The 17430-nt window shown below is 49.7% G+C and overlaps 1 protein-coding gene across 1 annotated transcript; it reads right to left on the reverse strand.

Annotated features, from left to right (window-relative positions):
- Positions 1-1727: 1727 nt before the first annotated feature.
- Positions 1728-11526, reverse strand: LOC125685022 (ceramide synthase 4-like). The gene is made up of 10 exons (XM_048927717.1): positions 11360-11526; positions 10127-10244; positions 9235-9353; positions 7590-7647; positions 7061-7111; positions 6267-6359; positions 4970-5098; positions 4603-4709; positions 3955-4099; positions 1728-1835 (listed from the first exon to the last, which is right to left on the reverse strand). Exons 1-10 carry the CDS (start codon positions 11524-11526, stop codon positions 1761-1763), a joined length of 1062 nt encoding a protein of 353 aa, XP_048783674.1. The 3' UTR covers positions 1728-1760.
- Between the last annotated feature and the right edge of the window lie 5904 nt (positions 11527-17430).

Below are 17430 nucleotides of genomic sequence, written 5' to 3' on the forward strand. Positions count from 1 at the left end.
ACTCACCAATGGGGCACTCAGAATCCCACTTCCCTCTCCTTAGTCCCCTTTGGGTTCATTGCTCTGCAGCCCCAGCATAAAAATGCCCTTTCCATCCCAGTGGCTGAATTGGGGTGCAGGCAGCAGGGACAAGCAAGTACCTTTCATTAAAGGCTCCTTTCTTCAGTGTGGCGCAGCAGTGTTGAAATGCTCTTTCATTTTCCCTAACATGTAAAATATGTCAGATGCCATGGAAGCCTATTCAAAGCCTAGATAGAAAACAGCCTTAAAACAGCATTTGTAAGTTTCTGATTATTCTCTGTAGACTAAATATGAATAGATTTATCTGCTCTCTGAAGCATCCAAGCCTTCGTGTTATTGGTGATGTCAGATCTGTGGCAGGTCTCTGACCAGACTTTCTGATTGATATATGAACTGAGATTGCTGAGACTGAAAAAAACAATGCATCAGTAGAAATCAAGGTAAACCACTCTTTGGTTCAGGTGCAATTCATTCCTATATAGACTTCAAGTCTTACGTTCTTTCACAAATTCGTTACAAAGTGAATGGTTATCCAAAATGGAGAAAACCTGTATAATATTCCAGCAGAATTAATACACTCCTATGGAATGTTCCCATTCAGACTAACTTATAATCTCTGGCAGAAAAGCATGCATTTAGAAGAGTTCCAGTTGCTTTCCACTCAGGAGCATTATCCCAAGGTACATATTCAGTTAAGCAAGACCTTTTAGACACGATCTCTTTCACACCATTCCCACAGCATACACAGCAACCAGCAGCTGGCTGGGTCTTGGCTATGGGAACAGTCCATCCTTGCCCCAAAGCCCGGCCAATTCAGACTACAAAACTGAAAACTTATTTGGAGGTTAAAGCAGGAGCTGTTCCTATGCAACTGTTCTCATCAGGTGGCAAGCAACAGCTGTTGGCGTCTTCCAAAATTACAAGTTGGTTAAATGTTCGACAGTTTCCAGTAAGAGTTTGGCTGACAGATCATTGTTCCCAGATAAGTGACCACAGAATAGTAGTAAAGCAATGCTCCCAACCAAAGAAGTGAAGAAAACATCTCCTAAAGTTACTTACTGCCTGGAAACGACATGATGAAATCTAAGAGGTCAGCTCCAAAAGTGATGCTTCCTGCTTTATGATGTAAGCCCATGTCAGAAGCAGACGTCAGAGGGACGGCAGTAGGGGCTGAACCTTCCCACCAATATCCCATTACATTTTGCTGCTGTGTAACAGATGGCAGCAGAGGGGAGCTCTGACAGGATGGGTCTGACATGGGAGCACGGATGAAGCAAAGGGACGTCATTGAATTCCTCCATGCAAAACAAATGGCACCCACTGACATCCATTGATGCTTACCGAACAGTTATGGAGACCAGCCGGTGCAGTGTGGTGCATTTCAGCCGTGGGTCAGTGGGTCACCTCCGATGGTGCAGATCTGAGTGCAGCACGCAGCTCCCGTTCGTCACTGATGAAAATGCACAGCTAATGGTGGAGACTGTGTTAAGAAATAGCATTTTGTAGCTGACAATTTGCTCTATCAAATAGCGTTACTGTGCTCTTTGTATCTGTTATAGTTTCCGTGGAAGTAAATAGGAAGCATTACTTTCAGAGCAGCCAATGTAGATGTCAGATGGTGCTTTGTGTTGTACCACTGTGAGGGGTCTATGAGTCAGTCTGGCCTCTTCCCCTGGGTCCTATTCAGCCTCTGTACTTTTAAGACTCTCTGGCTCTTGGGGTTTGATAACGAACTCGCGCTACTCGTTCTTGGTCGCATCCTCTGCTTCGCTCCCATCGCTTTCCTCAGTGTCACTTCTTGCATCTTTTTTTTTCTGTAGGAAAGAAAGATGATTTAAATGAGCTGCAGAACCTCTGCCGTGCTATGTCAGATAGTCTTGCTTTCCTTCAGAGCACTGATGAAGTAACCTGAGAGGTGTAATAAAAGTAATAGGTGAGCACAGGTCCTCAATACCAGTGTGGTAATTGTCCCTGTATTTGGAAGGCTGAAACAGTCAAGTGTTTCTTGCATCTGAATGCACTTTTTGGTGCATTAATAAAACAAGTGTTATTAATATAATGACTACAGAAACTGCTGGATGCGATGAATGGCACAGAGTGGGCTGGCCCTTAAAGGAGCTGAGCCAAATACAAAGAGAGAGCTTAGACCTCACATAGGTAAACTGAAGGTGGAACTTCTCTCTCATTGCTTTGTGAGTACATAGTCTATTTTGGATTTTATATATTGATATATACACTCACAAATGCATGTACCTGTATTTAGGGTCATAGGGTAAGTCATATTGAAAAGGGACATCAGGTGATCGTGTAGTCCAACCTCTTCCTCAAAGTGTGCTCAGCTTTGATGTCAGATCAAGCTTCTCAGGAAGAAGGGCACTGCACTGCCTCGCGGAATCACTCAGCACCACAGCATTGCAGGGGTTGGAAGGGACCTCAAGAGATCATTGGGTCCAACCCCCTGCTAAAGCAGTTCCCTACAATAGGTGACACAGGTAGGCATCCAGATGGGTCTTGAATATCTCCATAGGAGACTCCACCACCTCTATGGGCAGCCTGTTCCTGTGGTGCATCACCCTTACCATAAAGAAGTTCTTTCACATGGGTAGTATGGAACTTCCTATGTTCAAGTTTTAGGCCATTACTCCTTGCCCTGTCACTGTGCACCACTGAGAAGAGCCTGGCCTCATCCCTTGCCTCCCACCTCCCTTCAGACATTTATAAATATTTATGAAATCTCCCCTCAGTTTTCTTTTCCCTAGACTGCACAGAGCCATGTTACTCAGCCTTTCCTCATACAGGAGATGCTCCTGGTCCTTTATCATCTCTGTGCCCTCTGGTGGACTCCTAGGAGATCCCTGTCTGTTTTGACTGGGGAGCCCAGAACTGGACACAGTATTCTGTGCCCTCCTCAGGGCAGAGCAGAGAGGACCACCTCCCTTGCCCTGCTGGCCATACTCAGTGCAGTACATCCCAGTAGGTCATACTCCACTCCCTGAGCAACTTCTGCTGCTGCTTTACTGCCCACACCATGGAGAAGTTTTTCTTCATATGTAGATTGAAATGGGCATTTCAGCTTTTGTCTATTGTTTCTTGTTCTCCCATTGTTCATCACTAAGAAGAACCTGGCTCCTCCTCCTTAAAAGCTTCCCTCTAGATGCTGGAAGGCTTTTAGTAGCTTCTCCTAAAGCCTACTGAGCCCATTTCCCTCAGCTCCTCCTCACAGATCATGTACTTCAGCCCCTCACTGTCTTGGTGGCAGTTTGCAGGATGTCTGTGTATTGTTGTTACTTTCCTGTATTGCACCGGATGACCCAAATCTGGACACAGCAGATGAGGTGCCACGCTATTTGCTGGCTATGCTCCTTGTCATGTAGCCCAGGATTGTCTTGGCTTTCTTTGCCACCAGAGCCCACACTTGGTTTGTGTCCATCTCCAAAACACAGAGGTCTTTTTCTGCCCCATAGCCCTATTGTGTTCTGGCAGAGGATTCTTCCTCACCAGGTGGAGGATTTCTGATTTTTCTCTGTTGACCTCCTTGGGGTTCCCAACAGCCAAATACTCCACCTTCCTTGAGCCGTCGCAGGTAGCAGCAGTGCCCTTGAACACACTGACTCCGCCTCATTTTGCCATCATATGCAAACTAGATGAGAGTGTGCTGTGTTTCATCCTTCAGAGAAACTATTTTTTCTCTTTTTAAAGAGGGTGCAGCTCAGCGTAAGCTGAAGGCATAACACCAGCAAACAAAATACCCAAGAAGGGAACTTCTCTCATCTTCACCATCAAAGGTGCCCATACAACCCTCAGCACGTGACTTCAGTTCTGAAGCTCTTGGGCTGTTTGGCTGGGCAGTCCCTTTTCTCCCACCCTTTCTTTTCAGGTGTGCAGAACCATGCTGGATCTCGTGGTCATGGAGGAGAAAAAGGTTTTTCTTACCGCGCCATACAGGATGACACCAAAGGTCATCCGGAGGATTAGAAAGGACCAGAAAATGTGCAACAACTGCAGGATTATCAGGAAGGCGTTTATCAGGCAGCTTAGGAAGAACATCTCAAATTTTGTCACATAGTAATAGTATGTGCTGTGGGAGAGAGAGAGAAACAAATGAGGAGACAAGACTCCAGCAGGCTTACAAGGGTCAAGAATCTTTCTGGACAGATGTTTGTCTCCTGGGTCCCCTGGGCAGAGTTGAGCTGTGCTAAGACTGGGAAATCATGCTTCACTTTGGTGCCTTCTTGCTCTGCCCAAGGAAGGGACTCTACCAGCTCTAGCAAGCACAGCCCAGGTCCCAAAAGACATGCAGTGATTCTTAAAATTGCCAACCATCCCACAGCGTTCAGACAGGCTGCTGGTTGGAAACCTGCAATGCCCTCCAGGAGCAGCAGGCAGTGCTTCTCCCTGTGTTGGAGCTGGAGCTGGGTGTCTGACATCCCAGCGTGGGACACAGCCACAGCCTGGGGATGAAGGGCAGTTTGCGACTCAATGTTAATTTATAGCCAACAACCCTCAGCTTTCCTCCTCAGTTCTAGCTGGATTCATCTTCGAGCTTACCTGGAATGTTCTGTTCGTTAAAACATAACTCACATTAGTGGGAAAATGACAAGGCGGGAGCTGATGAACACCACAGCAAAAACTATAAAGACAGCTTCACAGACCCGCTTCCATTTCATGTAATGGAGAACCTTGGCCAGCTGTAGAGAGACAAAGAGCCATATATCCCATGTGCCAGCGTGCTCCTTCTCCCATCCCTCTCCTGCAGGTCTGCAGGGATTTCCATGAGTTATCAGGTTATCAGATTAGTTGGTTGATGTCTCAGTTTGCACTCACTCACTTTCCCCCAGGAGAACTAAATCTGATGCTTCCTGGTCCTCCCACCGCACAGGTCACGTGTAGCAATGCACTACTGACAGATGTGAGCACGGAACTGCATTTCTGAGCGAGGGGAACTCACCTCTAGAAGGTAATCAGAGGCATCATGGACCAGCATGATCATCACCCCAAGCCGTATCAGGTTGGCACAGTAGGATACAAAGATCAGAGTGATGGTGGCAATGTGGTGGATGATCTGTTCCTTGAAGTCCTGTAAGGAGAAGACAGAGTGTCTTGACCTGGCAGCGGCTGTTTGTGGATGGTGCTGCCTTGTTGGATGTGGAAAACACCTCCACAAAGCATCACCCCTTAATGCTCCTTACTTTCTTCCTATGCTGTACATGGGCTCACCCTTCCATGTACTGAAGAGCTGTGTGTGATAACAGTAGCTGCCTTTGGCCCGGGGCAGGACCTGCCCAGTAACCACAGTGGAGGCAGTCCCTGGACTCCCCAGCACTGCCCATGGAGAGGAACCAATGGAGGCGGATGGAGCTGCTGCAGGTGGGGAACATGCCTTCCCGTGTGGAAACAGAGAACCCTGCAGCAAGGACAAGCCTATATGTGCAAAGGTAGTCATAGAATTGAGTTGGGAGGGATCATTGAGGTCATCTAGCCTAAACCTCTTGTAGTAAACAGGGCCACCTACAGCTCGGTCAAAGTGCTCAGAGTCCTGTCCCGCATGGGGTAAAAAAGCAGGAACCCTCAGTGCTCTGTGGAGGTCATGAGAAGCCCAGCTCCAGCTCTGGCCCATATGGCAGCTTCCTGCTACTTCTGGGAGGCACTGCAGCTTTCCAGCCAGCAGCCTGTCTGCAAACACTGTGGGATGGTTGGCAATTTTAAGTCACTGCAAGTCATTGACCTGCTTGCTAAAGCTGGGTAGAGTCCATTTCTGGCACAGAGCAAGAAAATGTAATTGTCAAATTAATTGCAAACTGTGCAGCCTACACTGCAGACCAAAGCATGTGGGGAGAGGGCAAAGGTGGCTGTTGGGTCTGTGGGTCTCAGAAGGCCAGCACGTCCCACTGCTCAGGATACACCATGCAAGCAATACGTGCATCAACAGGACCCGGGTCTGTCCCATCAGAAGGATGGAGCCTTCTGGTTCTGGGAGCCAGAAGGGAAGGGCCACAGCACTGTGCCCACCCAGTGGTTGCCACTTGGCTGGGCACACAGTCTTTGTGTCAGCCACAGCACTCCCCTGGCCTTGCGGGCAGAAAGGCAAAGCTGCTGTAGAGTGAGGCTCAGGGGAGGGAGGAGGGCTGCAGAACTGAGTGTGCCCTCACTCAGATGCTGCCTCCAGGGCTGGGGATTTTCTGGGCATTCCCAGGGGGCTGAGTGGTGCCAATGCAGTGGTTTGTAGTTGTGCTGCTGCCACTTACCTTCCTCTTCACATCGAAGGGCAGGGTGATGACCAGTGAGCAGTAGAAGGAGAGCTCCAGCAGGTAGAACCAGCCCAGCGTGGGTAGGAGAGGCTGTGACACAAGCAAAAGGCAGCATGACAACCCTTGCTTAGCTTTGGGGGACAGGAAAGGACAAGGCTCTTCCCAGGTAAGCGCATTCATTCAGACTGCATTTGGGGCAGGGCTGTCATATCTACATTTCCCCGTCCCCTGTGGCTGAACTGTTTGCTGCTGTGCTGGCTGAGGGCAGGACAAGTCCCTGATCATCACAGAGGAACTGAGAGGAGACAGGTTCACCCACTGAAATTTCAGTCCCCATTCCTCTTTAAGAATTCAAGGGTTGTCCTGACTGCCTAGTCCCTTTTGTGGCCCCACACGTGGAGCTGCTTCCTGCCAGGCTTGTATTACAGAGAAACTCATAGAGAAGAAGTGGCTGCTCAGGGCAGAGGCAGGACAGCCTCCTGCTGCTCCTCCATACGCACCGCCTGCAGAGAGCTGGTCAAGAAGACAGCCAGGTTTTCACTGTGGTTCATGGTGCGAGGGTGAGAGGCAGCGTGCGTGGTTAGAAACAAGAGGTGGACCTAAGGGGAAACTTGGTCCTCATGACCATTTTCAAACAACAGGACAGGTTGCCTGGGGACACTGTGCTGTTTCCATCCCTTAAGGTCTTCAAAACCAGACTGGAGAAAGACCTGCTCTGACAACCTGCTCCTGCTCACAGCTGACAAGAAACCTCCTTCCAACCCGAGTTATCCCACAGACTCGCAGCTCACCTGTTGTGGATATCTCAGCCAGCACACGGTGTGATCCCAAACCCATGGCTTCTGCACAAAGAGAAGGCAGCAGTAAGAGTCCATATCCCTAAGAATGTACATCAAAAGCATGAAAAAGCACTTCAGTAAGCAGATGGTGTCAGAGTGCTTGTGGTACAGCCAATCTGCCCTGACCTTTGCAAAAGTGAATGGCAGTTGTCAATGGTGAATGTTTCACCAAAAGTGATGATACCCAGCGGGCAGTGGGTGCAGCCAGGATGAAGAAAAGTGTGGTGACACCACAGCCACGTAGCCAGGCCCATATCTGGAGAAGGGGGCTGTTCTGCTGGATGTGGTTTGGGAATGGTTCTGTGCTATGTCCCTGAATTTGTCCTTCTTTGACTCTGAAACTGTGGTCTAAACCCATAGTCATGGCCACACATCATCTATGGGTTCCTTGGAGCAGCCCAGAAGCATCAAACTTATTTTCCATGAATGAGGAACACCTGGAAGGTATCACCACACAGTGTTTCCCAGCTGACATACTTACATCGTATATGAGAGCCACCCCAGAGAAGAATGATGTGAAATAGAATGTGAATCTCCAGCTAAAACAGAAAGAAACAAAGGGGGAATTATAACTCCCTCTGGAGCTTGGGCGCCTCCCCAGGCTTTGCCATCACATCCAGCACCCGACTGGAAAGCAGCAAAATGGGTGTAGTTAGGCACAAGGGCTGGAGAGCAGAAGCAGCTGGAGAAGGAATAGGTGTGGGCAGATGGATGTGGGATCCCACCCTCCCAGGTGCTCTCCCACCAGCCGAGAAGCCCACAGCGGTTCTGTTTGGACACAGATTTGCAGCAGCTCAGCTCTGTTTGCATGTGCAGCAATATGCTGGTAAGGCAGTGGGGCCCAAAGCTCACCTGGGTTCCACTGTGCCCAAATCCCAGACGTATGCTGCCAGCACTAAGTGGGAATCAGCATCACTCCCGAGGTGCCTCTACCTGCCTCCTTTTGTGATGTGGGAACAGGATTCAAGCACTGAGAAACGTTGTTTTCAGAGAACGAGGAACAGAGGATCTTGTGCCTGATTGGAGCCTCTTTGTACATACAGTTTAAAGCCTCAAGCTGAGATCCCACTTTTCATCTGGACACTCCTCTGTCCTTTCTGATTCCATATATTATTGCAATATGCCTTAGACTAATAAAGGGTGAGAGGGAATGGCCCGAAATTATACCAGGGAAGATTCAGATTGGATGTTGGGAAAGATTCCTTCTCCAAAATAGTGGTCAGGCGCTGGAATGGGCTGCCCAAGGAGTGGGGGGTCACCATCCCTGGAGGTGTTCAAGGGTCACAGAATCACAGAATCACAGAATTGTAGGGGTTGGAAGGAACCTCCAGAGCTCATCAAGTCCAACCCCCTGCCAAAGAAGTTCCCTACACCAGGTCGCACAGGTCGGCATCCAGGCAGGTCTTGAACATCTCCAGAGAAGGAGACTCCACCACCTCCCTGGGCAGCCTGTTCCAGTGCTCCTCACCTCACTGTACAGCCGTTCCTTCGCACATTTGTGCAGAACTTCCTATGCTGCAGTTTCTGGCCATTTCCCCTTGTCCTGTCTCCACTCACCACTGAAAAGAGTCCGGCCTCGCCATTCTGCCCCTCACACCTTAGATACTTATGGACCTGGATCAGGTCCCCTCTCAGCCTTCTTTTCTCAAGGCTGAACAGACCCAGATCACTCAGCCTTTCCTCATAGCAGAGATGCTCCAGGCCCTTCACCATCTTTGTGGCCCTCCGCTGGACTCTTTCCAAGAGATCCCTGTCTGTTTTGTACTGGGGAGCCCAGAACTGGACCTGGGTCGTGTAGATGCTGTACTGAAGGACATGGTGCAGTGGGAAATATTGCTGGTAGGTGGACAGGTGGACTGGATGATCGTGGAGGTCTTTTCCAACCTTGGTGATTCTATGATTGCAGAATCACAGAATTGCAGGGGTGGAAAAGACCTCAAGAGATCATCGAGTCCAACCCCCTGCTAAAGCAGTTCCCTAAACAGCTTGCACAGGTCAGCCTCCAATTGGTCTTGATTATCTCCATAGAAGGAGACTTCACAACTTCTTATAAGAGTGGAAAGTACAACGTGTGCTGCCATGCAGCTCGCTGTTGGAGGCTCCCATCCCCACGCTGGCCCACCTACCTCGCCTCACAGAACCTCTTCGTAAGCCTGGGACGGTCCTGGGCCCGCCGCTGCCGGAACCAGCTCTGCACTGTTCTGACTGGCAGGCCGCTTTGCTTGGCCACTGAAATCAGGTCCTCCTGCAGAACAGATGGGGAAAGCAGCGCCTCGCCTCCCTGACTCTTTCTGTCTCCATGTGGGGTCAGGGGCTGCTTCTGCCCCTCGGGGTCGGTGCTTCCCCAGAGACCGCCTCTCTTTGGGAAAGAACTGCATCTGCTGTGCTTGCACTGCTGACCTCCCGCATCACTTTGGCCATCCTAAAACTCCATGCAGAAATATGTAAACCCAGGTTTGGAGCTTAGCACCGGCTCTCTCTGTCCAATTTTTCCAGCTGTGGGACTCAGTGCCTGCTCTGAAAGCCTAACTACAATTTTTTCACCTCTGAAGTGTGTTTGACAGATGATTATCAGCTGTGGGTTGCAAAGGAAGAGAAAATAAGCTTTGTCTGTGATGTGAAAGAAACATACTAGCTCACTCAGTAACATTAGGGGGAACATCCAATTGCTTGAGCAACAAACAGTCAAAATTAATTTGACAAAGCTTCATACAAATTTAAGTCAATCATTATTTTATAGATTCAGGAGTGCTTCACTGTGAGCAATGATCCGAAGGACTCTGCTAAAGATAAGAAGCCTTATCCACAGATCTGCCCACCATGGGGGATGGCTGCTTTGCTGGGAAAGCAGACTGCTCCCAGCTATCTGCTCGATCTGACACACACCAGACGGGTGGTGCTGGGGCTGTGGCTGCTGAATGCATTGGTGGTGAAATATCTGCTTCTTCACCAGAATGGTGGTTGGCAATGGAGCAAGGAGGTGTTGGTTGCCTGGGCTCTCAGCACAGGGGCACTCACCTCCTTTGGGGTCCTGCCCAGCAGCCTGTAGAAGCCTTCCAGCGTGGCATTGGGCTGAACTTTGGGCCTCTGCTTGTCTCTCACTCCCAGCCTCCTGCCCAGGGGCAGAGCTATGGTTCTACAAGAGGAAAGAGAATTCAGAGCGGAGAGGATGTGATGCCCTCTGCCATCAAAGTGGCGACAACAATAAGGAATATTGGTATCGAGGCCACTTTCTTCTGATATTTTTATCAGCCATCTTGATGAGGAAGTTGAGTGCACCCTCAGGAGGTGTGTGGGTGACATCAAGTCAGGTGGGAGTGTTGATCTGCCCGAGGGCAGGGTGGCTCTGCAGAGGGATCTGGATAGGCTGGATCGAAGGGCCATCAGAGAAGGCTCACGTTCCAGCTGAGGGCAGGTTTGCTGAGCACAGCCTTCCCACTCCACAGGTACTGAGGCCCTGCTCTGCCTGGCTGGACGGCTGCCTGTCTGCCCAACAATCTGCCCCACTCTCACTGATAATTCCTTGATTTCCCCTCAGTGTCAGTCCCTCATTTTGGAACAGGTGCCCAAAGCCCAGTCTGAATCCATATCCTAAACTCAGCCACATGGATCTGCATCGTTCCCACCCAAAAGCCCGGAGATGGCTGTCAGCTCACAGGCTCTGCTTGGAAGGACCATTTCCCTCCATCAAGGTGGAACGCCCATCGCTGAGGCACTGCTGTACCTCAACCCTGCATGAACTGGGGAGCTCTGGTGCCAGAAGGACAGGGGAGGGCAGAGCTGTGGAGGAGGAAGGAGTGGTTTGAACAGGACAGTCCCACAGCAGGCTGTGGGAGCCACAGCTGTCCTCTCCCTCTTCCTCTGTGCTGAGAGTGGGGACTTGCATAGCATCCTTGGGAGTATCCTCTAAGACCAGGCTGACCCCTGGCTCTGCAGTGGCTTCCAGCCCTGCTGTACCCAGCAAATGCCTTGTTCTGTGTTGCACGCTCCCAGCTGGTCTCTCTGCAGAGCCCGGTCCCCTCTCTCCAGAGGGACTCTCCACACATGGCTGAGGTGCAGCTGAGTGATGGACTTGTCATTGCTGCCACACAAATGCTTAATGCCACAAAATGCAGAGAGATTCAGTATTTCTGGGAGCAAACCCCTGCCAGCTTTATCGTGGTTAGGAGATGGGTAAAGGTAAGTCCAGAGCAACCCTGCACAGACACTGTTGACAACAAGCACAGAAGAAGCTGGATTTGTGGCACCCACCTTTCAAATCCGCATCGGACAATGATCAGGAGCAGAGCACCGGGGATGCAGAGCCAAAGGTCCTGAGGCTTTGGGTAGTGTGTGTCCGCAGACTCCTTCATGTCTTCCCAGGTGGCTCCGGGTGGCAGCCAGTGCTGGTGGTGCCAGAGCTCCTCCAACAGTCCCATCCTGGTTGAGGTGGTGGACAAAGACAGCAGAGGCTCTGGGACTCAGCAGGGAGATGTAAAACTCGCTCTTGAATCAGGACTGCCGGCGCTCCGGGACACCCAGCCCAGCAGCTCGTTGCTCACACTCCGTGCCGTGCACTCGATCCCACGAGTATGACTTCCAACACCACTTGTCCTGACCTGCCTGTGAGCTTGGAGGTGGGGTGAGATGTCTTGGTACAAGAAAATAATTCTGTGGGTGTTAAGGAGGTGGATATCTTCAGTTGTACTCCATCACACGGATTACGAGTCCCTTCCTGGTGACAGTGTCAGAAGGGACATCTCTTGCTCCCATTTTCTACCAGCCTTTCTCTTCCCAAGCTGCAAAGCCATTGCCTGTTAGACCACCACCCATTCATTGGGCATCTCTAACAAGTCATAGCTGTGAAAAATCTATTGGTTTCTCACAGAACCTCAGGTGTTTCTTCGGACCTCTGCCTAGGAGTCTTTCTGAACACCTTTGCAAAGCAATACCAGCAGGTTCTCTCCTCTGCATAAACTTGTTGACTCTTTGGGAGAACTCTGGCAGAGAAAGACACGATTTCCTCACACACAACACAAGGGAGCTCTTTCCCACAACGTAATGTTCACACACGTTTCCAGTAACTCATGGTACGTTGTGCCAATCTGCTCGGGCCAGATGTCAGCAGCTCCTCACATTTCCACCTGGGACTTCCATCAGTTTCTGACACCACCATGGTTTGAAACAACAGCGACCCTGCTCAGTTGGTAGCTGAACTCTTTATGGTGTCAGCTCCCTCTTGGCTCTTGGGTGAATACCACCCAGGCTGAAGGTTTGCTGTTATTCCATTGCTGTTTCCTATAGAACCCCTTCATGCCCATCATTTGGTGGGATGCAGCCTCAGCAAGAAGACAGCTGATGTGGACACCGCCTGCTTCCAAGTAGGGAAGCCTTATGCAGGCAGCAACAGGCAGCTCCAGCCTGATCCCTTCTCAGCCCTTTTATTTTAAGTCTCCTATAGTTTTCCCAGTGTTTTTCAGAGCAGATTACTGCTGCCCTTTGTTTCTCAGTGTATTTCCTGGTATGTCCAGATCGATCTGCCAAGCTTACGAGTCCTTTCCTTGTTTAGACATGACTTCAGCTTTCTGCTGTTTCTTAGGGACGCCCCTGCCTGCAGGCACTGTCTGTTGCACACGTGCAGATGAGAAAAGCAATGTTGTTTGAAGCGCAGTCATCCAGTAAAGGCTCCCTTGGGCATACGTGTCTGAATCAAGAAACACAGTGGATGCACTTCTCCCATGTTTCCAGTGCGTGCTTTAAAAACACGACCCCAAGCAGTGCCCACTGGAGCCAGCAGCTCGGTGCCAGCTGCCAGCCCTGGGGCCCAGCTGTTCCAGTCTCCAGCTCAGCACTGCACAGCTGCCTAAAGACACCAGGAGAGGTTCTCTTTCTCACAGCTCACCTGGAGCTGGACATTCCATCTCCCCTGCAGCTTGATGACACTGCTTGGCGCACACATGGTGCGGTGCACTCCTTTCTTGCACACAGGGCTGATAAGGATCAATTGCAAAGAGATTCTGCTGTTGCAGCTGGAGCTCCATTCGCTCTGCTGGGTTATTTTAGCAGACGTGACACGGAGTTTTGCTGCAGGTTTTTACAGCAGCTTCTCAGTTTTGAGGTCTGTGATGCTCCAAGAGGAACTGCGTCCATGGGTGGTAATAAAGGGAGTTGATGCAATGAATTCAGAAATACTAATGCAGCACTCACAAACTTCCTGACACCAGAGCAGACATAGAGCGAATGTGGAGCCATTGTGGGGAGAAAACAGCACACAGAGCTTCGCTGAGCCATAGCAATTTGATGGCAAGAAAAATTCTGATTCACCACTGCCATGCTCAGTTACTCAGTTGAAGTGTCCTAATTCAGCCCCCAAGAGCCCTCCCAAATCCTTGATGCATCCTTTCACAGTGATCAGATCAGCCTTACGATGAGCCTGGGCAGAGCATTCTGCTCCTCAGATGTGTTGTGATTTTACAGCATCAATCCTTGCCACCCTTCTGAAACCTCACGACAAAGAAGACTCCAGATGCATTTCCCTTCCCACGTCCCCACAGCTCCAAATCACCCACCAGACTGTGGACTCCCATTGCTCTGTCAGTGTCACGTCACCTGGACTGCCTCTACATTTAACACAGGGGTGCCCCAAACTGCTTCAGGGCCAAATGAAGCTTCACCAAGCAGGACACAAAGGAGGCAGCTGCTGCTCTTTTCTGGCCGGCCTGATACGGCTGAATGCTCTGCAGCATCACCTCCATGCACGCTGAGTGTTCAACAGCCCTGGCAACAGCACCCAGACGTGTCACCAACCAGCCTGGTCACCTCCTAAGAGTCCAAGAAGTAGAAAAGAGCCCAGAGAGCCAAACCGTTCAAAAGTAATTTACAAAGAACTGTTACATTCAGTAGTACAAAATGATACATAACCGTTCCTCCTGAGCTCATCGCCTGCAGAGGAGTGGCAAGATTGCACATGTGGATTACAGAAACATGACCGTATACAGAAATTGTACTCTGAACTCTAAATTACCCCAACATCCAGAGAGAAGCTATCTTCAACAAACATGGATTTAATGATCCGCATGAAATGATGATGCAGGAAGAGATGCTCTGCTCTGAGTATGTCACTGCCCTGGAATCAATCACCTGTGCTGGAACCACTTTTCCCTCTGAAGTTATCCAATATATTTTGATTGAAACCTAAGACCAAAGGCTAAAATCAAAGCTTCCCCAGTCATATTTCAGGTGAACTTGGTGAGCTGCTGAAAACCCTCATCCTACTAGACTGTCATTTGCCTCTTAACTTTATAAATGTGCATCACCTCCTAGAATTGGGCATTTCCTTGGTCCGTGTCCATCAGTTAGCATTGGGCCTTGCCAGGCACAGACAGGGAAGCGTCTGCATGGCCTGCGCAGACTAAGTTCCTGGTATTGTAACAGCAAATCTGTTAGTAATGTGGTTTCATAGTTTAATAGATCTATAAGACAGAAATCTGTGCCATACCTATTTAACTCTCCTAAGGCATTACAGAATCAAAAGTCTAAAACTACACAGGATATAAGATACAAAACGTCTAAAGGAATGAATCAGAATTGCATCATGACTTCACTGCCTACTGCTTTAAACTCCCAACACATCTAGGCAGCGGCCCCAGAATTAGAAGCCTAAATTAAAGCGTTGTGCCATGAAGTTCAGCAGATCTTCTCTGATTCTTCTCCCTCTGAGAACAGGGGTGTTCCATTCCCTTCTTACCACAAGCTGACTGCAAATATCTCCCACTGTGCCAATCATCCTACATAAAATCATGAGCACTTGATCGGTGTTGTCTTCTAGAATATCAATTTCCTTGTCCCCTCTCTTCTCCTGAAATTGGTACTTTCCAAGATGGGATTCATTATCTGACAGCTGAGACACAACTGCTTGGATTTTCTAGCCCCTACAACCACGACTGGGGTGGGAACTCTCTTCATTACAGCCTTTGGAGTTCCCCCCCTTTGAGGCAACAGTGCTGACAAGAGAAGGGACTGAGATCCATACATTACAAAACCAGTCACATGGCACACAGCAGCATTTCCTGTACGAAAAAGTTTTCTCCTGTATCTTTCCAAAGCTTTTATACCACTATACACAGTTTCAATGTTACCAGTACGTATGGGGCACCTCTGCTCTTGAAGGAGGTGTCCCTGTGTTAAGGTTTAGAGTTTCACACTTGCTGTCCATAGTCATTAGTGGCAGTGGGCTTTGGCTTCCAGAGGCCATTCCAAATAGATTCCTATCAAACAGCATTAGGCAGTTAAGAGGTGACATTGTCCAACATCATCCACTGTTCTGAGTGTTTTTCAAGATCAACATGTTTAACACCTGCTGTGATATTGTCTAATTCAAGTCAAACCACTTGGATCCCCTTCTATTTGCCTCAAGGCTACAAAATATAGAAAACTTATGTTGAAGAAAGACCAAAAACTCCCCTCAGATATCACTGACTGTACAGAAAATGGAATTAAGTTATGCTGGCTGAGCCACAGGCTGAAACTGCTCCTTCAGCCACCTGCCTGCAGCATGCATTTCTGCAGTGTGCTTTTAGCTTTAGCTCACCTTTGCAAACAGTTTCATTTCTGTCCCAATTAAATCTTAACTGTGACCCTGATATTCATTATACAAACAGGTTGAAGCAGCCCCAGATCACAGCTGCCCAGGAGTGAGGACAGCCGTGTCAGAGTGAAGAGATCCACACTGCTGCTTTGGGCATCACCGTGCAGAAGAAGGGAGGGGAAAGGCCGTGCATCAAAATCTTACATTTTCCAAAGGGGACACGAAAATGGGTGCTGCAAGTCCAGCACTCAGAATCACAGGATCACAGCACCGCCTGAGTGGGAAGGGACCCACAGGATCCCTGAGTCCAGCTCTGGCTCCACAGCACCACCAAAACCCAAAACTTTTGGCTGCGAATGGTGTGCCAACATTCCCTGAACTCCAGCACCTCAAGGCTGTGAGGCTTTTGGGCTCCAGGGCATACTGCTGCCTCAGACCCTACTCACTCTTAACCAGAACCCTCAGGTTTTGTTCTGCAGGCTGCTGTCTGGCCTCTGATCTCCCTCCTGTAGCCATGGCAAGGGGCTGCACACCCAGGGGCAGGATTTGGCCCTTGCTCTCCTGGACTTCATGCTGCTGGGGATTGCCTGTGGCTACAGATAGAGGATGAGAGGCCAGAGATCAGCCTGCACAGAGAACTGGGGCTTCTGCTTGACAGATGCCCTGTAGTGCATGGTTCCCAGCACTGCTGCCAGGTGAAGGAAGGGGCTGTCCTGCTCTGCACAGTGTAGCTTCACTTCGAGCCTTGAGTGCAGGTCTGGGCCCCAGAAAGTAAGCAGGGCATCAAACTGTCTGAAAGTGTCCAGAGGAGATCCATATAATGGCCAACCCACATTCCATATCAGAATACTATGTGACTGCTACATAAGGCTAACAGATCAGCATCTAATCGTTGCATAGTATTTAATCATTGCATATTTTATTGTGAGCATATGTGTAACGTGCAGATCAGTGCCTCTGAAATGTCAGGTGACTTTGATCACCCATTACATTACTGCTCTTGTGAACTGTAAGCCTATCAATGTGCTAAAAGAATGGGTGTCAATCCGTGGTTCTCAATGTTCAGACATTTCCCTCTGCTCTCACTGCCTCTCACCCTGTCCTGAGCACCACTGCAGATCCTGGCTTTGTCTGCTTTGCACCTTCCCTCAGGTGTCTGCATACACAGAGAGACCCCCGAGCTGGCTGTGGCTTGTAGTGCTGATAGAGCTTCATTGGAGGTCTGATGTGCACAGCAACACTACAGGATGTAACCCTCGCAGCCCTCCTGGAGCACAGTGCTGGGCAGAACAGAATCCAGGCTGAACCTGAGTGGTGGAGAGCCACTCCCAGCCCAGTGGTGCTGTGCCATGCCATGCTGTGTTATGCTATGCCAGGCTGCACTACACTGTGCCAGGTTGTGCAATGCCACAGTGTTATGCTGCACTGTGCTATGCCATGCTCTGCTATGCTAAACCATGCTGTGCTCTGCTATGCCAGGCTATGCTATATATGCCAGGCTGTGCTATGCCATGTTGTGCTATGCTGTGCTGTGCCATGCTGTACCGTGCTATGCCGTGCCATGTGCTATGCCATACCAGGCCGTGCTATGCTGTGCTGTGCCATGCTATGCCATATTGTGCTGTGCTATGCTGTACCACCCTGTGCTATGCTGTACCAGGCCAGGCTGTGCCATGATGTGCTATGCTGTGCCGTGCTATGCCATACCGTGCTGTGCTATGCTGTGCCATGCTATGCCATACCATGGTATGCTGTG

This window comes from Lagopus muta, chromosome 26 (assembly GCF_023343835.1).
Source record: "Lagopus muta isolate bLagMut1 chromosome 26, bLagMut1 primary, whole genome shotgun sequence".
NCBI classification, from domain to species: domain Eukaryota; kingdom Metazoa; phylum Chordata; class Aves; order Galliformes; family Phasianidae; genus Lagopus; species Lagopus muta.

What these genes read in the sequence shown, in the direction of transcription:
- LOC125685022 (XM_048927717.1), bottom strand. Translation starts at nt 11,526, where the DNA reads ATGGGACTGTTGGAGGAGCTCTGGCACCACCAGCACTGGCTGCCACCC. An exon ending in CTTGTCATTTTCCCACTAAT is followed by an intron (nt 4,100 to 4,602) that starts GTGAGTTATGTT and finishes TCTCTCCCACAG; the next exon opens with CACATACTATTACTATGTGA. An exon ending in GTGTCATCCTGTATGGCGCG is followed by an intron (nt 1,836 to 3,954) that starts GTAAGAAAAACC and finishes TCTTTCCTACAG; the next exon opens with AAAAAAAAAGATGCAAGAAG.